General features: G+C 52.2%; 1 protein-coding gene across 3 annotated transcripts in view; it reads right to left on the bottom strand.

The window, feature by feature from the left end:
- Kazn (kazrin, periplakin interacting protein) overlaps positions 1-25,699 on the bottom strand; it is a 998,054-nt gene that overhangs the window by 40,438 nt on the left and 931,917 nt on the right. For all 3 annotated transcript variants that reach the window (XM_051172203.1, XM_051172202.1, XM_051172201.1), the window contains 4 exons: positions 15,738-15,874; positions 10,665-10,835; positions 6,864-7,053; positions 2,795-2,925 (listed from right to left, as the gene is read on the bottom strand). In XM_051172203.1, coding sequence (XP_051028160.1) covers positions 2,795-2,925; positions 6,864-7,053; positions 10,665-10,835; positions 15,738-15,874 — 629 coding nt within the window. The remainder of the gene's footprint in view (positions 1-2,794; positions 2,926-6,863; positions 7,054-10,664; positions 10,836-15,737; positions 15,875-25,699) is intronic.

Raw genomic sequence — 25,699 nt, forward strand, 5'->3', positions numbered from 1 at the left:
ACTTGGACCAGTGCCTCTTAACGTGTAAGTTCCCTGAGTCCTCATTTCTGCTCTACTTAGTGGCTTGAGTGTGAGGTGTCCTTCAGTCTGGCCTGTGATGATTTTGTTGGTACCAGGTCAAATCCCTGAAGGACAAAGGGTCACCTGGAGCCATTTTCTGGCTTTTAAGCTTACCTATGTAGACTAACCTATTGAGATGGGGAACAGAGGGGGTTTGGAGAGATTTAACAAGTGACAGTTCAGTCTAGGGTCCAGTCTCAAGGTTTGTAAACAAAACTCACTCTGTAGGCAGCTGAGACAGCTCCTCAGTGAAGTGTCATCTTTTCTAAACATGTATAAGTTGCGTCTGGCAGCAGGCCATGTGCTGAGGCCAGACTGGGCAAAGGCCAGCCTGTGTCAAATGCAGTGTGGTAAGAGTAGGGTACTCCTGCCAGGCATGGTGGTACACTCCTTTAATCCCAGCACTCGGGAGGCAGAGGCAGGCGGATCTCTGTGAGTTCGAGGCCAGCCTGGTCTACAAAGCGAGTCCCAGGACAAACAAATAGGGTACTCACTGTCCGCTATGGTCCTTTCAACTGAAAAAATGGGTGACAGAGACCATAGAATGGTTTTCTTTGCTCTCTTTGGTTTGCCAGCCTCATCTCCAAGGCTGTGGACAAGAAAAGACACACTGCTTCTTCACAGCCTTTGGAAAAGAAGGGATCCTAGCTCTGCCATGGGCACTGCGCTGCTTCTGGGCCAGTAATCCTGTGGTCACCGAAGCAGGCTGGGATAGGATGTCTCTTAGTGACTTTGTGTATGTGTACGTGTGCATGCACATGTGGGTGTGTGAGTGTGTGTGTCACCCAGAGGCCAACCTTGCAATCATTCATCAGGAGTCAGGGGGTCTTTCACAGGCCTGAGCTCACTGATCAAACAAAGCTGGCTGGCGAGGGAGCCCCAGGGAGCCTCTTGTCTCTACCCTCCCAATGCTGGGATTACAAGTGCACATCACTGTGCCTGGCCTTTTCCCGTGGATTCTGGGGACTGAACTTGGCTCTCTATGCTTGCACGGGGAAATGCAGTGACAATGGAGCTGTCTCCCCAGCCCTTGTAATCGTAGCGACTTTAATAATAAGCACACTGCATGACGACTGTGGATGGGAGGTCGCTGCTTTTCATAACCTTATGTGCTTGCCTTTGTTCGTTTGTTTGTTTTTGTTTTTGAAGATACAGTTTCTCTATGTAGCCTTGGCTGTCCTCGACTCACTTTGTAGCCCAGGCTGGCATCTAACTCACAGAGATCCACCTGCCTCTGCCTCCCGAGTGCTGGGATCAAAGGCGTGCGCCACCACGCCCGGCTGAATGTACTTGCTTATTATCGGTTCTCACAGCCCATCCCTCTCCTGCATGTCCTAGGCAAATAATAGCATAACCAGCAAATAACGGTTCTCCTATGTTCTCTTGGTTAATAAAGGAGTATTAACCCAAGTTTCTGAAAATGCCTTCCCAAGGCTGGTGAGATGGCTCAGTGGTTAAGAGCACTTGCTACTCTTGCAGAGGACCTGGGTTTAGTTTCTGGTACCCACATGGTGGCTCACAACCACTTGTAACTCCAGTTCCATGGGAATCTGATGCCCTTTCCTGGCCTCCATGGGCACTGTGTACACATATGGTGCACTGGCATACACATGCAGGCAGAACACTCATGCACATGAAATAAAAACCAATCAGTCAGAAAGAAAAAAAGCCTTGCTATGCACCCGAAGACTCCTCTGTGTGGCATCTCTGTCATTAGGCCATGGCAGCGAAGCCCCCTGGGTCATCAACCATGTTGATGGGTCAAAAATTCAAAGCGGTCCCCACCTCTGTCTCTCCATTCCTGTTGGAGGCTGACATGGTTTTCAGCCATCCACTGATGTTCAGGCCACCAGCTTGGGGGGGGGGGGGTCCTCCAGCGGCTTGGCTATGGTTTGAGAGTGTCTTCCCAAGGCTTGTTGAATTGGAAGCCTGGTTCCCAGTGTGATGATATGGGACGTAATGGAAACTTTATGGGGCAGAGCCTAACAGGAGCCATTTTTTTTATCAGTTTCCCAGCCTCAGTCCTTTTGTTATAGCAAATAGAAAGTGGAAAATACAGAGCCCTGGAGGACTCATGTCTCTTAGCTGCTGGTGCTCAGTATGTAATTAAAAACATTTTGGGGGGGGCAGGCTAGAGAGATGGCTTAGAGGTTAAGAGCACTGACTGCTCTTCCTGAGGTCCTGAGTTCAATTCCCAGCAACCACATGGTGGCTCACAACCATCTATAATGTGATATGATGCTCTCTTCTGGCTTGCATGTATACATGCAGGCAGAGCGCTGTATACATGATAAATAAATCTTTAAAAAATTTTTTTTTATTTTGACTGAAAAAGTAAGACAAATTCACAGGACCAAACATGTCCCAAACTACTGAAGCCTCAAAATTAAAACATAGCCATCTGCTCCATTCCAGGGCGAGGGAATGAGTGTGGGTGCTACAGGGGGGAGGGCAGGTGGTCCTGTGGTCAGGCCCAGGGTCCCAGGCAGGGCGGGGTTCCAGGCTGCGCAGACCCTGCTGGCCCTCCCGGGCACAGGAGGGAACAGGCCTCATTTCTTTCTCTGCCCACATCCACTGCTTCTCGCAAAAGGAAAGAACAGAACGGGAACTGCCTTCGACACGGCGTTCCCTGGGTGGACGAGAGGAAAGAGCGGGCACATCTTTATCCCACCCCGTGGCCCCGCCGTTTCTGGGCAGGGCCCAAGAGCCCAGGCCCTGCCGCTGCTGGCCTTACGTTGCAGAGGGAGTGTGTCCGGTGCCGTGGGGAGTTGATGTCACTCGGTGTAGATGACCGGTCGCCTTCAGCAGCAGATGCGTCGGAGATGACGGAAGGCTGTCTTGAGTGGCAGGGGCTCACTCTGACCGCTGGAAAACAGGGATGGCTGGTGAGTGAGTGACACATGAGAGGCTGCCCGGCACACCCATTATATGGACAATAACACTGAGTCAGAGGGAAGGTGAGTATGGTGGCCAACTCTTCCCTTCTGTACCACAGCCCTGCTTGTTCTAGGGGTGGGAGCTGTGGGGAGACCCTTCCCCTTCCTTTTGAGCCAGTTCAGCCCCTCCCCAGCTGGAGGAGACGAGGGTCCACAAAATCCCACCTGAGTGGTTTTAGACGCTATGCAACTCTAACACAGCTGGATTGCAGAGTCCCAGACAAGAAACCCCCATGCCACTACCTGCCCCCTCTGTGTCTCGGCGACACAGCCTCCAAGTCCGCCAACTCTCTTAGCTCATGGCAACTGCCATCTGTCCTAGTGAAGACCAGGGTGGCCTCCCTGCCTCCACTCCTCACGATGAAGCCAGAGCCACAGACTTTTGGCCACTGTTGGATTAAAAAATAATACACTCCTCCTCCTGGCCCCTGAAGCCTGGCATGCTTAAGCCCGGTACACTTCAGCAGCCAGGCCTCAACCACCCACTCCCTGCTACATTTGTGCATGTATGTAGAGGTCAACGGTTGACAGGTATCTTCTTTAATAGCTTTTCACCTTTAAATTTCTACTTTTATAGTGGGGTGTGGTGGTGCACGCCTTTCATCCCAGCACTCGGGAGGCAGAGGCAGGTGGATCACTATGAGTTCGAGGCCAGCCCGGTCTACAAGGTGAGTCCACGATAGCCAAGGCTACACAGAGAAACTCCGTCTCAAAAAAACAAAAAAACCCAACCAAACAAACAAAAAACCAATTACTTTTATTTATGTGTATGTGTGTGTGCTTGCTTGTCTGTATGTGCATAGTGTGTGTGCGGTGTCTGTGGAGGCCCACAGGGGGCGCCAAATGCCCTGCAACTGGAGTCACCCTCCATGTGGATTCTGGGAACTGAACTCAGGCTCTTGGCAAGAACAGCCATTGATCTTAACTGCTGAGCCATCTCTCTAGTCCTGTGTACCTTGTTTTTTGAGACAGGGTCTCTCACTGGACTCGCAGCTCACTGATTCAGCTAGACTGACTGACCAGCAAACCCTGGGTACCTTCCAGTCTTTATTTCTTGGGGCTGGGATTACAGGTGCACACTGCCACGCCCAGCTTCTTACCTCCTAAGGAATGAACTCTGATCCTTAGATGTCTGCATCCAGAACTTTACCGACTGAGCCACCCTCCCAGTCCCATCCACCAGTCTTATCACCGGACTATTTGGACTGTTTATACATGTATTGTCTGCCTGGCACTGAGTGTACCATGGGGCCCTTTTATGCATTCACTTCCGGGGCTTTCAGGGTCTGGCTCTTTGTAGGCACTTAATCAGCAGTGCTGGAACGAAAGGTCTATCCCGGAAGCCATAGCGCAGAGACCCACTGGGCCCTGCTGCACACCTCTCCCACATGCCAGTGTCAGCACCCACTCTCTGGGCTGGCAGTCCCTGCCACCATTGACCACGTGGCTCGATGGGGAAGCTGCTGGTGTGAATCAGTTCCAACCTAGGAGAGTCTCTTTAGAGGCTGTGTGGCCCTGGCCACGCTCAACACCCTTTCTGAGCTAATTCTTTTGTTGTTGTTTTTTCCGAGACAGGGTTTCTCTGTGTAGCCTTGGTTGTCCTGGACTCTCTTTGTAGACCAGGCTGGTCTCGAACTCACAGTGATCTGCTTGCCTCTACCTCCTGAGTGCTGCCTGGCTTCTGAGCTAATTCTATTATCTGAAGCATCGCTGTGCCCGTGCTGGTGGTTCTTTTTTTCTTTTTTTTTTGTGCCAACTTGACACAGGTTAGAGTCATCTGGGAAGAGAGATCCTCAACTGAGAAATTACCTCCTTCAGACTGGTCTGTAGGCAAGTGTGTGTATGTGTGTGTGTGTGTGTGTGTGTGTGGTGTTTTCTTGACTGATGGTTGATGTGGCAGCGCCCAGCCCACTCTAGGTGGTACCACCCCTCGGCAGGTGGTTGTGGGTGGTATGAAAAAGCAGTCTGAGCTAGCCATGGAGAGCAAGCTAGGAAAGCAGCTTCAGTGTCTGCCTCTAGGTTTCTTCCGCCTTGAGTCCCTTGCCCTCATGTCCCTTCATGAAGCTGCAAGCCATACGATGAACTAACCCTCACCTTGCCAAGCTGCTCTGTCATGCTTACCACAGCAGCACAGAGCAGATTAGAAGAACGCTAACAGTAATGACAGCCCCTCTGAGACCCGTGCCTACGGTGGGACAAGCAGTAGGAAGGGGAAAGGGACCATGTGCCGAATGCCTTGCCAATGATGGCATGGTGTGGAGGTGGGGTGACCCCATGCAGGCAAACACCTAGTTACAGAAGTGCAGGGGAGTGGGGACGGGTGGGCCAGGGAGAGGGCTGGCAAGTTTCTCCGGGACGCCATGTTTAATAAGCTCTGAGGTGGCTACAGGAAGGAAGGGCCCAGAAGGTGGATCCTGTGGCCTGGCTAAGCCCAACTTAGTGTTAAGTCCCATCAAAGAGAGGCCCTGCAGCTGCAGGCTTGCGATCAGAAGGCACCTAGCATTCTATTAGTTCTGATATGGTTGGAAACGCTTTCAACAGTACTTGTCACCTGCAGCCAGTGTGGACCAGAGGCTAGGGAGCCACTCGAACACCTGGATCTTGGGAATCCCTGCAAGGGTCAGCAAAGAACACTCCAGTCTGTTTGCAATAGGGGTTCTGACGCCCTGTGTGTCCCCTGTCAGTGAGGACAGTGTTGACAAAGACAGGCAGCTAATATTTACGAAGGCCCTGACTTGGGAATTCTGTACACTTTACCTTTCTGACAATCCGGGAAGGAGGGAGGTCTCAGCAAACAGACACAGAACACACACTGCATTAAGAGTCCAGCATCCCTTGCACCAAAGGAAGAGATGACCACCCCCTCGTCTCAGGTCACAGGTCACATCCTTTGTAAGTAGCAGAGCCGGGATGTGATGTCAGCGGTGTGAACCTGTGTCCCCTGTCCTCCCTCTACAGTTCACCTGCCTTCCCCCACCTGCTCCGTCCATAGGCAGCATGGGGTGTGTGTACTTGTCCCTGGCCTCGTGCCCCTAGAGCAGTGGTTCTCAACCCTCCTAATGCTGGGGCCCTTTAATACGGTTCCTCATGTTGTGGTGACCCCCCCCCCCATCATAAAATTATTTTTGTTGCTACTTCATAACTGTAATTTTGCTATGGTTACGAACTGTAATGTAACTCTTTTTTTTTTTTTTTTTTTTTGAGATGGAGGGTTGTGAAAGGGGTCGCGACCCACAGGTTGAGAACCACTGTTCTAGAGGAACTCCCCACCCCACCCCCTAGCCCCCAGCCTTGATATAGAGTCAGGTGGCTCCTGAGGCACAGTCACCGATGCACAATAGGATGATAAGAAGTCTGGATTAAAAAAAAAAAAAAAAAGAAGAAGAAGAAGTCTGGATTGGAGTGTGTGCCAGAGACAGTGGGAAAGGATGCCTGGCGTCCTGCTAAGCATGCAGAGCAGACACATGCGACATTTACACTGTTTCTGTGTAACCTACGGATGAGCTACAGCGGTCAGTCAAGGAGCTCAGCATCCTTTCCTACCAAAGGAAGCCCGAGTGACCCAGGCTGGCCATGGAGGGCACTGGCTCTCCCACTGCGATGAGGTCAGGGGTGGCCATGTGACCCAAGTTGACCAATGAGGGTACTTGCTTCTACCTCTCCTTAGGTACAGTGGAGCCTCTGGATCCATCTATGCCCGAAGGCCATTTCTTAGTGGGTGTAGCTATGCCAGTCATAGTTTGGCCTGTGCTGCCCAGGCTGCCGCAGTGTGAACAAAAGGAGGATGCTGCCTTTCCTGCTGGGCCCAGCGGCTTCCTGTGAACCTCCTTGTCCCCTTATTGCTGGGCCGGGTTGGGCAGGACTCACCTTGCCGGTCTGCGGGGTGGGGAGGGTGGGAGTGGTAGAGAGTCTGTTGGCTCTGCCGGATGGCAGCAGTCAGTGGGAGGTCAGCCTGCACCACCCATTCCTGGTTGCCGTTGAGCACCGTCTCGCCGGGCATGGCGAGTGAATGCCTCTTGGGAACATCCTTGGTCAGCGTGGCTAAGGACTGCTTGGCCTGGAGAAAGAGCGGGAGACAAGAAGAAGAAAATGTAACCAGAGGGGACCTCTCATCTCATGTAGCTGCCTGACACCTCTTACCACCATGGCAAGAAAGCCAAGAATTCTACTTCTACACCAGTGAGCCGCCAGCAGTGTGCTGCAAGCCATGGGCCACTACTGCGGGTCTCACCCACGCTCACCAGGGTCTCACCTTCAGGTGCCACTAAGAGCAAAGTGTGACCCACATACGGGGGGGGGGGGGGGGGGGGGCGGGCGGGGAGAGGGAGTCCAAGCTTCTAGCTTCCAAGCCAGGACTCTGGGTGTGCACATATGTACGTGTGTGTGCATGCCCTGTGTACGCATGCACATGAGTGTAACGGCTGCAGGTCAATGTTAAGGTGCTGTTCCTTAGGAGTCACCCACCTTGGTTTTTTTTGTTGTTTTGTTTTTGTTTTTGTTTTTGTTTTTTTTGAAAGAGGGTCTCTCTCTGGAGCTTGCCTGTTAGACTAAGGCTGAACTCAAGTCCACACGCTTAAGTGCAAGCACTTTATCAACAGAGCCAGCCCCAGAGCCAGACCTCAGCTGGGATTCTGATCGGCCGAAGGAAGTGGCGTAGGGGCGGAAGAGGCACAGGGGTATCCTTGGGTAAACCTTGTAAACTATAAACTGAGTTTGGGAAGAGCGAGGGTCATGGGCGGAGAAGCCAGCCCCGAGAGACTGTCAGGGAAGCACCGAAATAGCCCATGGTGCACAGGACAGCCCCGCCACAGTTATCCAGGCCCCTTGTTGGCAGCAGAAAGGGTAAGGTGCCATGTAAAATGGCCAGCAGTGAGGATTCATTCAGGAGAGCTGAGCTGGTGTTGGAAGACAACAGGGTTGGTATAGCCTGGGCTCCTAGGGACAGGGCCCATATTAGGGGAACTGCCACAAGTCTCAGTGCTACAGGTGGGGCTACTTGTGGTAGCAAGACTGCCTCTGTGAGGGTCACAGGTCAGAGAGAGAGAGACCTCTTGGCTACAAGTTGTTGGCCCCACTCCCACTAGGGTAAGTGGAGTTCTATGAGACAGAACCTTAAGTTTGTTGGGGGAGAAAAGGAAAACATGCATTCGGCACAGACTCTTGCATACTCTTCCGGTTTTCTACGGCTTGGGCGCCTCTCCAGGCTCCTGCATGTCAGAGGAAGCCGGAAGAGGAGCTGAGGAGACAGGGGGAAGGCCTATCGTGGTTTCCCTTTCTGCAAATATCCCGCGCACATACGTAGAATGTGGGGGACCCCCTCCCTGCACACACACACAAACCAACTCACCCACAAAACAAGCAGCCCTTAGAGGCAACACAAGAAGAGGCCCAGGCGCGGTGCCCTCCCATTCCCACTTGCTTTCTCTGCTGGAGGACGCAGGACCTCGCCTCTGGCTGGGTCAGGAGTGGGCCGTCTGTGTGGAGTGGAACATCACTACCCGACAAGTCCGAGATCCCACCGGGTCCCGTGCCTAGATACCTTAGGTACACTCGCTCTGTCCACGCAGGACTTGAAATCTCCGAGAGAGATTTCTCTTTCTCAGGAAAAAGAAACAAACTGCACTGGGCCTAGGGTGAGCTTCAGGAGACAGGCATGTGCTCACTCAGGCTGCGTGGACGTCTCCCACACAGTGTTTCGAACTAACTTCTCCCACTACATATGACTCAATGCTAGGAGCTCGTCCTGAACTCTGATCTCCCCCCACTTCTCCTCTCTGGGCCTCCACCCTCCCTGGAACCCTGAGCTCTTAGGAATTCTCAGTTGGGATGAATATGGTCATGTGACCAAAATCTAAATAGACCCCCGCTGCTGTGGAACTTGTGTGACCTTGAGCACCCCTTGACTTCCTACTGCACTTCCAGGATACCTGTGTGCTTCTGCCAGGCAGAGCTGCCCTCTGCAACTGTTGCCTGCAATTTCTGTGACTTGCGCTCTCAGAGATGGCTCCCCCTGTCAGCCTGGACCTCAGGGCAGAAAGGTCTGGGGCTGTCCACAGCACAGCCTGAATTCTGTCAAGTGGGGAAGAAATTAAAGGGATGAAGATGATGTGCAGCCAGAGGGACACCGGAAGGAGACAGGCATCATGGGTCCAGGTAAAGCACTCTCCCTCTGCCTCACTGGGAGGAGGGAGGAGCTGAGGGGTTTTGACCAGAGCCAAGCTGACTCTGTGTCAGTATACTGGGAGCAGAAGCCAGGAGAGGCTATTTCCTAGTACAGGGAATACTAGGGTACCCCTAAGATGCTGAAGCCGAGGCTCAAAGCACCAAGAGGTGCTTCATCTATCTGTCCACAGGGTCCTCCCTCACCCACCCCCAGGGCTGTGGGAGGTATCAACAAGATGGAGTCCTCCTGCATGGATGACCCTTACCACTAGGGGGCAGCATTGCACAAGGCAGCTGCCCTGCTCAGGGGCGGCTTCACTCTGAAGCAGTTGTGCAAACTATCAGGTCAGCACCAGCACACAGATGCCCTGCTAAGCTGTTTCCTTGTTTCCTTTACATTCTCCCCAGAGTCCTACAGGGCATATGCAAGGATGGAGGCCCAAGAGGGCAAATATGCCTGTAACTGCATTGTTATCTGGAGCTGGCACCCTGCTGGACAACAAATCCCACAACTAAAGAGTGAGGGGGAGCAAGATAGCTCACTGGGTGCTTGCTGTCAAGTTCAATCCCAGGACAGGCATGATGTAGAGAGAGAAACAACTCCCACAATCTGTCCTCTGACCAACACGTGCATGCACGCGCGCGCGTGCGCGCGCGCACACACACACACACACACACACACGTCAACAGGAGTCACCATAAAACTTCTATAGGCCACTGTCACACAGGGTCCAGGGGGCTTTCAAAGGCCTTTCTAGCTTTGTGTGCTATATCATGGGGAAGACCTCCATCCTAGTAACTGAAATGACACAGGTTGCAGTGGTGAGCAGGGCTGAGGTTTGGGGCTCTCCTACCTCTGTCAGGTCCCCAGACATGTTTTGATCCCCTACATGTGCCACATGCCTTCTTGAAACATGATGCTTGGAATGGATTTCAGTGATTTTTAAGTTATTAGAAAATAACCACAAAATCCACCTTTTTTTTTTTTTTTTACTTGATGACCTAAGAAAGACAAGTTTGCTATAAATACATTTAGACCAAAAGGCTTTAAATAAGTAGCCAAACACATATATAGGAATATGTTACCCACATACACATAAACGTACATACGTACACATAGGAAGATATTGTCATTTGTAGTCCTAGACTCTGAGATGTTAATATTTCCATGTGTTTCTCCATAGATATTTTCCCCTAAACATTATTATTATTATTATTATTATTATTATTATTATTATTATTATTATTATTATTATTATTATTTTGAAACAAAATATGTTCCCCTCTCTCCCTACTTTAGTGTGCTCAAGTGAGGCCTCCCAGGATCCTTATTCTCCTGGGCCTGAGGAGGTCCTCAACTCCTGAGTGTCAAGGAGCCCACTGCCCTCCCTTAGCCTTGTGACCGTATTCTCCCTCAGGGGCTTTGGGTGGCCCAGGTCGTGCCTTGGTTGCCGACGTTAAAGCTCTAGTAATAGCCTGGGTCACTCTAGCGAACAGTGCGCTTACCATGGCTAGCTCGGCCTCCAGCTCCTTCATGCGGTTGTCCTTGAAGTCCAGCTGCGAGCGCAGGGCTGCGGCGTGGTCCGTGGCCTCCTTGGCCTGCCGTCGAAGCTCCCACTTCTCACGCTCCAGAAGGTCTTTCTCCTTGGCCAGTGCTTTCACAGCATCCTCGCTTTCCTGGGGTGGAGGTGAGAGAGGGGGGTGGGTTGCAGGGTGGCACAGGGGTGGAGGGTTCATCTGGGTGGTCAGAGAAGTGGGAACCCCCAGCCCATGGCTGAAAGCCCTGGTGTGAGGTGGGAAGGCTATGCCCATGGGTCTCCCTCCCGCCCCTTCCCCCCCCCCCCCCCCCCCCGCCGCTTCCCCCAGCACTTCCCGATAAGTGAGCCCGGGTAACTGACTCTGCAGGAAAAATGAGGTGGAGTGAAATGGGACCCCTTCAAAGATAGAACAACTTAACGTGAGGAACACAAAGTGGAATCTGGTAAAAGTTGAGGTGAGCCGGGTGCCGTGGTGCACACTTGTAATCCCAGCACTCGGGAGGCAGAGACAGGCGGATTGCTGTGGGTTCCAAGCCAGCCTGGTCTAAAAGTCCAGGACAGCCAAGGCTACACAAGGAAACCCTGTACCCCGCCCCCAAAAAAAGTTGGGGTAAAAGAGTTTCTCATTTTTTATCATCATCATCATCACTACTACTATTATTTTGTTTCGGGGTATTTGAGTCAGGGTCTCTATGTAGCCCATGCTTGTCTCCAACTCTCTCTCTCTCTTTGTTTTTGGGTTTTTTGTTTTTCGACACAGGGTTTTTCTGTGTAGCCTTGGCTGTCCTGAACTTACTTTGTACACCAGGCTGGCCTTGAACTCTCTTTGTCTCCCTGAGTGCTGGGATTACAGGCGTGTGCCACTGAGCCCGGCTTTTTTTGCCTCCAACTATCTGTCCAAATAGCCAAGGACAATCTTAAACTCCTGATTCTCCTGCCTGCAATTGCCAAGGGCTGGCCCAGCTTCTGTGGTGCTGGGGACAGAACCCAGGGCCTCACACACACTTGCTAGGTAATCACTCTGCCAACTCCATGTTCCCAGCTCCCGGGGCCGCTGCTCTTGCTTGATGAACTGTGTCAGAGCAAAACAGGTACAAGAGGGCACCTGAAGCCGTGACTGTCTGGGCTGCCCAAGGTCCCTGTGGCCACCTAAGAAGGCCACAGATGATGGGCGACTCAGTAGCCTGGTTTTTCACATCCCACGAGGAAGAAAGTTCCTGCCATCTGTTCAGGCCCCTTTCAGTTTCCAGAACAAACCGTGGCTGCCAGGGATGGTGTCAGCCAGGTGTAGGGCAGGGCTGACACTGACCTCTGCATAGGGCCTGTACTAAAACTGTGGTCTTCTCAAGAGGGTGGTCCTTGGGGGGAATCCAGCCCCCTCCACCAAAATATGACCTCTAAAGTCTATACCCCACTACCAGGGCCGAGTGAGAGCAGGAAAGTAGCCACCATCCTATCCCACATGATAACACCATCCTTGAAATCAGCCAGAAAGGCTTTGCTGCCAGCTTTCCTGCATGTATGTGGCTTGCACAGTGTACAGCAGTGGTTAAAACTCCAGAGAGAAACTTGGGGCTCTGCAAATATCTATGGGTTAGCATGGCCTCAGTTTCCCCATCTGCACTGTATGCATTCTGAAATATCCCTGTGGCTTAGCCCTGAAGCATCTCAGTCTCTAGGACCCCTGCTCACACCTCCTCTTCCAAGAAGCCTTCTTTGACCACCTGGCTTAGGATGACCACCCAGCGCTCTCTCCAGCCAGTCCTTACACCTGACACTCACTCCACCAACAGATACCTGAGGCAGACACAGCCCGACAATGCTGTGTTTGCAGAGCTTACACTGAAAGGAAAAAAAAAAAAAAAAAAAAAAAAACACACCAAAATTGATCCTGGGCAGAGCTGGCCACCCCTGGGAGGGGGGCTGGTGGTCTTGGGTTAAGAGGAAGACCTGCTAGGATCCTTGGGAATTTTTTCATCTCTGAGTTTTTGCTTGTTCTGCTGGTTGTGAGTGGACCAGGGCCCTAGGCTAGGTGAAAAGGACCTACAGATGCTCTGGAGAATTGGACCCAATGTCGCCACGACATTGTTCCCAGGCAGAGGCCAGCAGGCTCAGCAGTGACAACAGTCATGGAGTGTCCTGGGTAGTGCGGCTGGCTTTGCATGCACTGACATGCCTTTGAACCTCACACCCACCCATGAGAATGGAGACTTCCAACTACTCCTGTTTTACAGGGGGTAAACTGAGGCCCAGAGGAGACATGCCCTCAGCCCACTGCTGATCACAGAGGCAGGAAACAAACCCGTGGGATTCCTTCCCTGGGCATCTGAAACTTGATAAGGCCCAGGGGCTACAGCTGGCTGAAGCTCACAAGGGCAAGACAAGGCTAGACGGTTAAGGGACAAGGCTAGATCATTAAGGCCTTGCAGGCTAGGCCAGGGGCGAGATGCTGCAGGGAACAAAGTTGGGTGGCAAGGTGGTGCCGGCAGAGGATCGTTGACTCAGCTCCAGGATTACTCTGAGTCTGGCTCTAATCGGCTGCCTGGCCTGCTCTGAGGACATCTCTTGCTGGGTTTGTGGACAGTCCCCAGCTGCACTCGGGGGAACAGGGTGTGTGTCTTTGGCATAGTTTTCTGGGATGTGATAACTCTGAGAAATTTCCGAACAGGCCAAGCCCTATCTTTGCCAGCAGCTTTGAGTGGCCGGTGTCCCCACCTGCTCCAGCTGAGGCCTGTAGAGGCTCCTGAAGGAGCCCGTGAGCCATGGCAGGTTGAGAACCTGCAGCCCAGAGACCGGGGAGCCCGGGAGTTTTATTAATACTGTTCATTTGGTTTGTGCATAAAATGCAAATTATGTATTGGTAATTAACTAGATGCAAGATCTTGAAAGGCTGGATAAAACCAAGGCTGAGGCTTTAGTTTCGGCATAGTATCTCTAAGTATGTCGTGGAGCTCCTGCCTAGAATCCCCCAGTGAGGGGCTGAGGTGCCAGTTCTGTGGTAGAGCACCTGCCTACACCTCTAAGGGAGGTTCTGAGTTCACGCCGAACGCCACAAAAATAAATAAACGATCGTGATCAGTTACTAAACCCTTGAGCGGCTTGGTCTGCAAAGCTGGCCTGGGCCGCCACAAGGTCATGCTCCCCCACCGGCTTCCGTAACCTGAATGCACACAGGCAGCAGGGGACACAGAGCAGGCAGGTGGCACCTGTACCTGCTGCTTAGAGCCATTTGGCCACAGGAAGAAGGAAGAGCTCTGCATGCCAGGGAAGTGACAGCAAGAGTCACCAGTGAAGGCGACAGTAGGCACGTGCCCACCATGTCAATTCCAATCCAGCCTCTAACTGCCTCTCAGAGGTGGCCTCCCTGACTGGGCCCATCAGGCTGTCTGCCATTACTGCTACTACAGAGCCACTTAGCCCTCCTGTCCCCGAAGCTGTAGGCTGAACTGTGAGGTTTGAATCATGAGTGCCTGTCACAGGCTCACATTTTGCACACTTGTGCCCTGGCTGGTGGCACTCTCTGTGAAGTGGGGCCTGGCTGGCAGGAGTAGGAAGTGTCCTAGAGCTGAGCCTCTGAGGATTATATTGCGGCCTCTGCTCCAGGCACTGCTCTCGGCTTCCGTAGGATTTTTCTCCAGCCTCTGCCAAATATCCCCACTGCCATTAACTTCCCCCACAGTTCCCCAGGGCCTCACGACAGTCCGACACCAGAAGTCCAGATAAATCCTTCTTCCCTCACATTGTTCTTGTCAGGCATTGTAGACACAGCGACACACAGGGGACACATACAGGAATGAACGTTTCTACTTTCAGGTCCATGTATGGAACTCATGGCAGCCCCGCCCACCTGGCAGCCCCGCCCACTTGGCATGTGGAGGACAGGTCTACTCATGGAAGCCATTTCTCCCCTCCCGTCATGTCATGTGAGTTCCAGGAACTGAACTCAGGTCATCAGGTTTGGCAACAAGTGCCTTTATTGGCTGAGCCATCTTGCTGGTACGGTTTTTCTGACCTGCACAACAGTGGGCGAAAATATCTTTCCAACATCGGCACCTGAGCCAAGGCCTCTGACTAGGATGGGACTTACACCCTGGGGGCATCTACACTGCACACACTCTCTCTCTCTCTATATATAAAATCTTTATTGGTCCAAATCCCTCAGTCATGTAACTACAAACTTCTCATCACACAGAGCTCAGGGTGGTGAACGGCAACTGTCAGTCCACAGGAGATAGGTCTCCAAGTGGGCCTGGGAGGAAGCTTCTAAGATGGAGTTAACTGAGGTGGGAAGATGCACCCTGACTTGTCGGCAGCACCATCCTACGGGGTAGAGCTCCACACTGAATAAAAAGGAGACCCTGAGGGAAGCATCCATGTCTCTCGGCTTCCTGACAGCAGGTGCGATGTGACCAGCTGCCTCGGATCTCTCCTGCCATGAGCCTCTTCCAAACCCGATCTAAAACCAGCCCCTCCCTCACTGCATTGCTTTCGTCCAGTGTTTTGTCCCAAGGAGAAAGGTAACTGGTACGGAGCCCAGCTCCTGGGACCCCTCTTCTGTGCTGCCTTCTGACAGCCCTCTCAGCAGGCAGCATGCCCACGGTCTCCCGCTGCTCCTGGCTAATCCCTCACACTTCCATGGTGTTACTGATGAGACACATGGCTCGTCATGTTGGGTGCTCAGTGCTCAGTGTCTTGGACCTCACAACAGCTCTGCAGCTTCCCCAGAAGGGGAAACCGAGGCTCTAGAGTGAGTGGGAGGTTCAAGGGTATGCCCAGAGGAGCAGAGAACTGAAACAGCTGGCTCCCGGAGGCCACGCTGTCTACCTAGGGACACATGGCCCAACTGGGAGCTGGGCTGGATTTCTTCGAGTGTCCAAATTAGATGCACGCAGCAGAGCCTCCAAGGGCACTCTGGGATTCGAGGCAGAGACCATGCTCGGCTAAGAGAGGATCGTGGATGTCTGAGAGGGGAGGGCAGGGGGCAGGAACATAAGAGGGAAGTGGGTGAGAGGGGAGGGCAGGGGTCCAGAGAGGCGCTGACCTTGCGGTGCTGCTCATAGTTGCGGATGAAGTCTCGTAACTGCTCCTCTCGGCTCTCCAGCGTGGCGTACAGCTGCTGCATCTGGCTCACCAGGTCGGTCTTCTCACCTTTTAAGCGTTTCCGGTCGGCTTTCATGGCTGTGGACAGGACAGAGCATTCATTACCTCCTGGTGCCCTAGAGGTTCCTCTGGGTACCTTTTGTCCAGGTGAGAAATGGAGGTCACGTGATCTAGTGTCTCCTGGAGTCCCACACCACTGCAGTGTCCTGGGACTAAGACATAGGCCTGCTGGCCCTTTCTCGTCTCTCTGGTTTGGCTGTCTACCATGGAAGCCTCACTGGGCTGCATGGCGAGCATCATGGACTCACGCACGGGGAGCTCATGACCCTGGGGTTGATGTGAGATCTGGGGTCACCCCCACCTGAACCCACAGAACAGCTGAGCCCTATCCAAGACTCTTTCATCAGCCCCACTTGATTATTAACATGTAAGGATTAAATGACATGCAAGGTAAGACACCAAAAAAAAATCTGTGCTTCACAGGGAGACGTGGAGGACGGGAAAAGAGAGCCCACAGAAGTGAGCAAATACTTGCAAATCCCATATCCAATAAGAGACATCTAGAATATAGTTCCAGGCCAGCACGGTGGCTCAGCTGGTAAATATGTTCAGAATCAAGCCTGGCAAGCTGAATTCAATAGCCAAGATTCCACACGGTGGAAGGAAAGCCTGCTCCTATAGCTGTCCTCAGACCTCCACATGTGTCCTCTGATACATACATACATACATACATACATACATACATACATACATACATACATACATACACACACACACACTTCAATAAAAACAATTTAAAAATAAATTCTCACAACTCAACAATAAAGACAACTGTTGGGGCTGGAGAGATGGCTCAGTGGTTAAAAGCACTTGCTGCTCTTGGAGAGGACTGTGGTTTGTTTCCCAGTACCCATCAGGCAGCTCACGACTGCCTGTAATTCCAGTTGCAGGAATTCTGACACCCTTTTCTGGCCTCTGTCGGCACTGCACTCACACACACATTCACATAATTTAAAAAAAAAAAAAAGACAACTATTATGGTTGATTTTGACTGTCAATATGATAGGAGTGAGACATGCCTGGGAGATTAGTGAGTACACACTTGAGTGTGTGTGTGTGAGGGCATTTTCAGAGGCCATTAGGTTCTGAGGGACACTGACTTTATCAGTGGCTCAGTTCACAGTCTGAATGGAGTACCCGGAGTGGAAGAGCCACCTGCTGCTGCCTCTCTCTGCTTCTGGCCTATCAAGAAGTGAATGAAGTGGGTCTCTGCCACTTCTGTGCTGCCATGGTGTCTTACACCCCAAAGCAACAGAGTTCACCAACCATGTACGGAAACCACAAACATTGCGAATGGAAGTAAATCTTTCTTCCTTTAGGATGGTTTCTCTCAGGTTCTTTGTCACAAAGCCTAATACAACCAACTTCAAAAAAGAAAACAAGAGAAACACATACCACTTTTTTTTTCCCCCAAGACAGGTTTCTCTGTGTAGCCTTGGCTCTCCTGGACTCACTTTGTAGACCAGGCTGGCCTTGAACTCACAGCGATCTGCCTGCCTCTGCCTCCCGAGTGCTGGGATTTAAGGTGTGCGCCACCACACCCGGCTCACATCCCACTTTTAAAAAGAGGCAAAGAATCTTTTATACAGCTTTCCAAGGAATGATGGGGGAGCACAGAGTGAAATGCAAATTAAGGCCACAAGGAGGGACCACGTTCCTCTCTGGATGGGCTAAAATTAAACAGACAATAATGAGTGTTGGCTAGACCTGGGAGAAACTGGATCCCTCACACCGCCTCACACATGCTGGGCCACATGAAATGCAGAGAGATGCCTTGGAAAACAGCCTGAGTTTTTCTTCTCAGAAGACCAAACATAAACTTACCATATGGCTGTCACTTTCACTACCAGGAATATACCAAAGATAAGGAAAAACACTATGCCGGGGACAGAGCTCAGCTGGCAAAATGCTCACCTAGCAGGCACCCGGCCCCTCCATCCCCTGCATTTAATGAACCAGACATGGTGGCTGGACATGGTGGTTCATGCCTGCAATCCCAGCACTCAGAAGGTAGAAGCAGGAGGAACGGGAGTTCAAGGTCACCCTCAACTACATAGTGAGTTTGAGGCTAGCCTGACCTAGAAACTTTGCCTCAAAATGAGAGATAAGAAAGGAAGGAGGGGGGGAGGGAGAAGGAGGAGGGAGGGAGAGAGAGAGAGACAGAGACAGAGAGAGAGAGAGAGAGAAGAGAAATCAAAAAACAGATGTAAAATCCCATACACAGGGGCTGGAGAGAGGACTCAGCAATTAAGAACAGGCAACTGCTCTTGTGGAGGACCAGAGTTTGGTTCTCAGCACCCACATCAGACACCACACAACTGCCTGCAACTCCAGCTCCAGGGAATCTGGCGCCCTCTTCTGACTACCATGAAAACTTGCACTCATGTGCGCATTACCACCACATATACACGATTACAAACAAATATTTAAGAAACCTCATATTTAGCACTTAGGGCGGCGTTAGCCATAATAAGCAAAACCCGACTGTTTAGCCAGGGATGGTGACTGACAGTGGAAGTAGAATTTAACAATGAAATGCTAAGCAAAAGCAGCTGCTCGTAGCTGGTCACATACGCTCACTGATAGCCACAAATGAATCCACGTACACAACACGCTCAAGAGGAAACCCACAGAGCAGAAGAGCTGATGGAAAAGACAGGCATGTAGGGTGACTCCAAAGGGCAGGGGGCTTTCCTTTTCTGAGGTGAGGCAATTCTAGTGCCGGCTGTCCTGAGTTCCAACTCGGACTGTGCTACCACAGCCCCACGAAGTTCAAGTGGGTGAACTGGAGCCTAAGTAGGTTCAATCTCCAAACCGCTCAAACAAACCAAACCAAGAGGGGTTGTGTAACCAAGGCAGGAGCAATCCACCTTATGTCATCCTGCCTCCTTGGTGAGGCTCCCCAGACCTGAGGGGTCTCCTGGGCAGTGGTCTACAGAGGACCGTGGTATGGCACGGGCAGTGTCTTCACACTGCACACACAATCCTGCAGGCTTAGCTTGTATGCATGAAGGAATTAGGGATGGAGTCAGGCCCAGGAACCAAGGACGTCAGCTCCTGGCCGGGCAGCCAATGTAAGCTAATGTCCTCTAGCCCTGTAGCCCTCTTGCCCTTTGCCCTCTCTTTTGGGAAGAACAGGTGGGAGGTGGGACATCTGGGGCCATGCCACTACACACAGAGAGACACAGGGAACCCTACACAGTGGGGACTCCATGGCTGGTCAGCACTCAAAATTCCAGCTTTGAGCCTCCCAATGAATCCTGCTGACTCCGTTCTCTCCGCAGCCAGCTTGGCTGCACAGCAGCTGAGGTCACCAGGGCTAGGCTTCCATACCTACTGAGATGAAAGTTTACAAGGGTGGAGCTGAGGACACAGCCAGGCCAGCTCTGTGCCCTGCCTCCAACATGGTGCAGCCTGTTAATGAGGAACCTGGCTTTTAAGAAACTCAACATCCAGGAAGGCAAGATGGCTCAGTGGGCACTTGCCACCAAAGAATGACGACTTGAGTTTGAACCCTGGGACACACGTGGCAAAGAGAAGTAACTCCTACTTGTCATCTGATTTTCTGTACACATGCTACAAATAAATAAATGACAAGCAAATAAAAGAAAAGCCAAAATCTGACAAAGTCACTCATCCTGCAAGCACCCTACAGGCAAGCCTGGGCCAGCACCACTGGGCATCTGTACTTGCCATTTGCTGGGTTTTCAGATGCATTTTTATGTAGGTGGGTGGACAGGTCCTCTTATCCCACTCCAGAGAGGCCATTCTGGCCACACACGCAGCCAGGTAGTGGCAGAGCTGGGGTGCACCAAGGTTGGGGGGTCTGGCTTATTTCAGACTGGCTGCTGTAATGGAGTAAGAGGCACTATGGAGCAGGGAGAGGGGTCCTTGAGGACTTGGTTGGTGCCCTCCCCCCAACCCTTGCCACTTCTGTCCTTTGGTTAAAAACTGAACCCCTAGATTCTGATTAGCCACATCCTGTGAGAACCAGTCTTAGCTCTCAGCTGCTCGGAGACCCACCAGGGTCGGGAATGCCTTGAGACGGGACAGCATGCCCCAGTGTTTGAGGGGCTCCCCATGATGTGCAGCTCAAGGCATTCCCAATTCCCAGGATGTGGGCACCTCCTCCGGTCCTGTCCCACAAATGCTCTTGGCAGCATTCCTGCCCTGTCCAACTCTGGGCTGCACCCCGCCAGGCTTTGGACCTGGAATCTAAGAAAGCTGAACCTTCGGGAATGAAGGTCATGGTTAGGCCAACCTAACCTACTTGTTTTAACTCCTCTTCTGGGGCTGTGAGGACAAAAGCAACTTAGGAAAGAAAGGCTTCACTTTAGCTATGGTTCCAGAGGGACAGAATCCAGCATGGTGGGTTGGCATAGCAACAGGCAGAAAACAAATGACCCGCTGGAGCAGGGAGCTGGTTGATCACATTTCACCCATACAACAGGAAAGAGAGAGAGCAGGAAAGAGAGGGACAGGGAGAGGGGAAAGGGGAGGGAGAGGGGGAGGGGAGAGGGAGGGGGAGGAGAGAGGGAGGGGGAGGGGGAAGGGGGCAGAGGAGAGGGAAGAGAGGGTAGGAATAAGAAGTAGAAGTGATTCAGGCCATGATCTCTTAAGGCCCACCCCAATGCTGTACTTCCTTCAGCAAGGTGCTACCTCCTAAAGACTCTGCAACCTTCCTAAACAGTACCTCTGAGTGGGGACTGAGAGTTCAAACTACACAAGCCTATGGGGGCCAGTTCTCATTTAAACCACCAGATGCCACTGAAACTGTAAAACACAGAGACCAGTATCCAGTCAACACAAGGCTTTCTAATGCACACATGGATAGAGCTAAGACTGTGGTACCCTGGGTCTGTCATCTACCATGTAAGCCCAACTCAAGGAAACGGGCAGAGAGGTGCTGAGATTCCCCTGGGATGCTACACCAGATCAAGGTAAAGAAGTGAGTATGGTACTCATCAAGGCAGCAGACAACTGTCACCATAGCAGGCAGCAAAGTGACCAGACAAGAGGTAGGCACTGGGGCACTCACCCCAACAAACATTCTCCACTACAGGTCCCTAGAAGTCTTTAAACCTATACACACAACCATGGGTACAGCGACAGGGCCCTTCCTCCCTCGCCCACTTGCTCCCGAGCTACGATAGCTGCTTTCGCTCTCTCTCCAGGTGAGTTGCATGTGTGTGAGGCTTGCCTCTCCCTAGGGGTGAATCTGTCCTGATGTGGCAGCTGGCCAGTGCTGTTTGCATTCCAAGATACTGGCTTCACCCGGGGAAGGTCTCATTCCAGCAACCAGGCCACTGGAACCACTGCTATGGGGACAGGTGATGTCATGCCCTTTAGACCTTGCAGGGTCATGGTGTGTACAGGATCTGGCTCCAGGGAATGTGGAGATTCTGGGGTGTGTGCAGAGGGACTTTAAGGTCCTGGAGACCTGTGGTGAGCTTTGCTTTACTAGATGCTACAATGGTTCCGGAGCTGGAGAGGGGAAAAACGCTGTTGCAAAGGACCAGAATTAGTTTCCTGCACCCATCTAAGACAGGGCCCAACCTTCTGGCTGCCACGAATACCTGCACCCACATGTGCATACACATATACATAACACAAAAATAAAAATAAAATCATTTTTAAAATCCCCAAACATCGAATGATCCCTGTACTGTGACACTAGGGAAGTGCCAGGCACCATGATAAGGACATATGGGTTCTTGTCATCAACTGCCATGTGACATCGTCATCCATTTACAGACTGAGGATTTGGCCACGCATTGTCAAAGGCCACCCAGCCTCAGCACCTACTTTCTTATCCCCTTGGCTCTGAGCCTGAGATCACCCACCCAAACCAGGTGCCACAGCACGCTGGGGACAACACATTGTCTCTATCTGTTCTTCTGGCCCTTGGGCTCTGGATGGAACCTCAGCCGAACCTGTTTCAGAAGGAGGAAATAGAGGCCCCAGTGTTAACTTAATGGGGGCGGGAGTAGGAGGGGAGACGCACAGAGGCTGGGGGAAGAGAAAGAGGCGGGGAGGGAGAGGAGTGCTAGCCAGAAAGAGACTGAGCAAGAGAAACAGGTCCTGGACTCCAACCAAGGACACCTTGACCCTGGTCCCCTTCTCACTCACCATTATGAAAACACACATCATTGTGGAGAGTGCAACCCACTACATCCTCCACAAACCAGAGGAGGATTCATAATTGCCAAGTGTTGCCCGGATGCGGTCATTCCGAGATGCAGCCCCCTCAACATTTGGCCTCTTAAGGGGCTCTCTGAGGTTTCCCTTAAACGCAAACCAACATTCCACTTTGTGCCCCATTACTGCCCTGTGGCTGCCAGAGATGTGTGTGTGTGTGTGTGTGTGTGTGTGTGTGAGAGAGAGAGAGAGAGAGAGAGAGAGAGAGAGAGAGAGAGAGAGAGAGAGAGAGAGAGAGAGAGAGAGAGAGAGAGAGAGATCCTGCCATTAAGGTCAAAGTCTGGAGTCCGACATTACCAGATAGCTCCTGAGCTCGGTGCTAAATGACGGACTCTCTTCCTCAGCTGGGTTCCCTCCTCTCTACCTGATCTGAGGATAAACCCCAGATCCTCTAAGGAGTGTCACATAGCCCTTGGGGAGACTAGAGACTCAACCCTTTCCTGATAAGAAACCCATTCAGTGTGCACCTGGGGATTCCTGGAAACATCCTCCATGCTAATGAGATGTCTTGGTACCTTAGATTTCAGCCAATGGCCTTTATCCATACCTCTAACTGTAACTGGTGTTATCACCCCCGCCCACCAACATAGGATAATTAAGTACTGCACTTGTTCCCCTTCCTAAAATAGGACTGTGGCCCTCTTTCTCAAGCTACTCCGCCCACTGCAGTGCACTCTGTCCACTTGAACCAAACCGGGCTCCCACCACTACCTCTTGGTTTCAGACTTCTGAGCCTCCATTACTGGCTGTTCTCAGAGCAGCCACGAACCCACCTGCTGCCCAAGTCAGGCCAGGCCCTCAGTTGTCACCTGGCTGGGGTTTCAGAGCCCTGAGTTCTCTGCTGCCACTTGGCCTGATGCTAGAAGGCCAGTTAAAGGAGCAGTAACACTCACTTCTCCCACACCTCTGGCTGAACTGGAGATCTGGCATGGATCTGGGCTCCGTGTTCCACCCTTCTTGGACTGGAGACCAGCATGCCCAGGAGAGGCAGAATCTTTGACCCCCTGCTTCACCCTTTTCTGTAAGGAAACCGAGGTAGCCCTGACCTTCTGGTGGAGGAGCATGCACTTCCAGCTTGGTTCCGGGGAGAGTACCCAACAAGGCCGGATGCAGGATGCAGAACCACATGTGTGTGAGCAGCTCTATGGGATCCCGTCCCATATGGGATGCCTCTCACCTGTAGAGCCAGCCAGTCCATGGTCACACCATGTGACACACACCTGTGCCAGTCCAGCCAGTCCCAGCATTCCTCACAATCTGGCTTCCTGCTAGGCTGAGCTCAGCAGCCTCTGGGCCCCTTCAGGGCACTCTCCAGCCAGGAGCCTTTACAGACTTTCCAGTCTGGTGGGCCGTGAGGGGAGTGGGAGGCTGCAGCAGGTAACAGGCCACAGCCAGTAGCGAGTAGGCTTTCTTTTCCACCCAAGCTCCTTGGTTCCACACAGACTCTGGAAAGTGAGAGTGCTCAGCAGGGGCAGAGGGAGCATGGGAGGCAGGATCCTTCTGGTTCAGCTTCCTGTTACTGTTGGGAGATCTGAGACCCAGAGAATGTTGGATGTCACACAGTGAGCCATCCTGGGTCTCACGATGCTTAAACCAACGTGGCTGGGTCAGAAGGACTGTTTAAAAACCTTCCTACGTGTCATTAGGTCTCTCTATTCTCATCTGTTGTGCTGAGTTTCTTCTGGGTGGTATCTAGGATGCACACCTGGAACACCTGACGAGAAGAGAACCCCAGAGTCAGGGACCTCCCCGGATTCCAGGCTTCCCTGTCTTGTGAGGTGGGAGGCTTGAGATGCCACAGGGGTCTCAGTTCGGGACCACCCTGCTTGTCAGACTCTGGGTGATGGGACAGCAGGAAATCAGCTGAACACACATGAGGAGACTTGCGGCTCCTCAGCTCCACCCGCCCCACCAGCCTGGCCCCTACTGGTGGAAACTGAGACCACCCCCATTTCCCAACATTCTCTGGGGCACCTGAGTTCCTCACCTTGGCAGGTGCCCTGTTCAGGGTTTTCCCAGCATCACACAATGCACGGTCCTCTCTCTTGTCTCCCAGATAGGCAGAGAAAGCCTTTCTTCCCTAGCAAATTCTGTGTTTCTTCTTCCATTTGATGCAAAATGCTCCCAAGGGCCACTCCCAGTGCCACCTTCTCCTTTAGTCCCATCCATCACTAAGAGGCCCTCTCATTTCTCCTCTCTTGATCCTTCCTAAATCACTAAGAATGCTGAGCCTATCTCCATCAGGGCTGGGTACCATGTCCTTCCTTAGGGTAGCCCCCATCTTTCTTACCACTCTGGGGCTGTCCTGGCTCTGGCTTCTTAGGTGGGAGCTCTGGAGGCTCCACCTTCACATGTGACCAACTGACCAGTCCCTCCTACTGTCCAGGTCTTAAAGTGCCCCACCCCAACACTTCATTCCCAGGGACACAGGACAGGCAGCAACAGGAGGAGGATGACTTGAGCAAGGCGTCCAAGGCTCTGTGCTATGATTTCTACATATCTCAAACTGTTCTCTTTGGTCCTCTGCTCAGGCACACAAAGCCACCATATCCTGGGTGGGACAGAACACCACCCGCAGGACCCTGCTAAGACCCATCATCAGGAGAGAGTCGGGGGCACCAGAATTCTGTTCCTAGATTCCAAAAAGAAGTGACCTTACCCTAATTGCACCGGACACCATAACACCACATACCCCAACTTTTCCACGGCAATTCCAAACTCCCACTTCTTACAAGGTCTTAAATGTCCCTTATCAGCACAGGGTAAATTGAAGATTTACTTTAACTTGAGGGGTCTGACTCTGCAGACCCCAGCTGTGTGGCTCTGACTAAATCCCTTATGCTCCCTGTGTTGAGTGGGGAGAACTTTATTCAACAAAGAGAGGCCTTAGAGGGGAGCAGAGCTCTCAGCTGCAGGTGCTTCAGCCTGGCTGTGTTTAACCACTCCGGGGTAAGGCTGAAGGCTGTCAGTGAGGACTAGGGCCTGGAGAAGGAGAGGTTTGCTTAGAGGCCACCAGACCTCATGACATGAGAGCAGTCTCGAAGCCTAGTGTGAGAGTAGGGCCTCCCCCGCACCCCCCCTCCGACTCAAGAGAGAACCTTAGCTAGGAAGGCCAGGTCAGCCAAGGAAGAGATTAGGGACATGCAACCCGCAATCAGAGACCCTGCAGGCTGCTCACCCGCCTCATACCAGGAAACCCTGGCGGGTGGTGCTTCCTCCCCTCCCCCCAGAGGTCATCAGCAGGAGGGAAGTGGGGGTGGGGCATGAAGGGAGGGGTTTGTTTTCCAGGCTTTGGAGGGGAGTCCAGGAAAGTCCTCCTAAAAATAGCATGTAGGGTGGGGCAGGGGTTGGGGGAGCACCAAGATTACCTAGATTTGAAAAGGGGATGTCTGGAAATAACATTGGCCATCAGCAGCCCCCCCCCGCCCCCTCTCAGCATCCATTTATGTGTGAGGCCTTTAGCAAACATGACAATGGCTTGGACTCAGTCCTGAGAGGGATGACCAGTGCAGCAGGTTGCGGAAAAAACACGCTGTGTGGCCTCAGGAGCTCAGTCTAACACCGTCTCTGGGCTTTGTCCCTCAGAAGAGGCCCTGGACACCCCTCATGACTACTGTTTCCCACGGGAAACTCAGCAAGGCTCTG

The sequence above is a fragment of the Acomys russatus genome, chromosome 29 (genome assembly GCF_903995435.1).
Source record: "Acomys russatus chromosome 29, mAcoRus1.1, whole genome shotgun sequence".
Classification (NCBI taxonomy): Eukaryota; Metazoa; Chordata; class Mammalia; order Rodentia; family Muridae; genus Acomys; species Acomys russatus.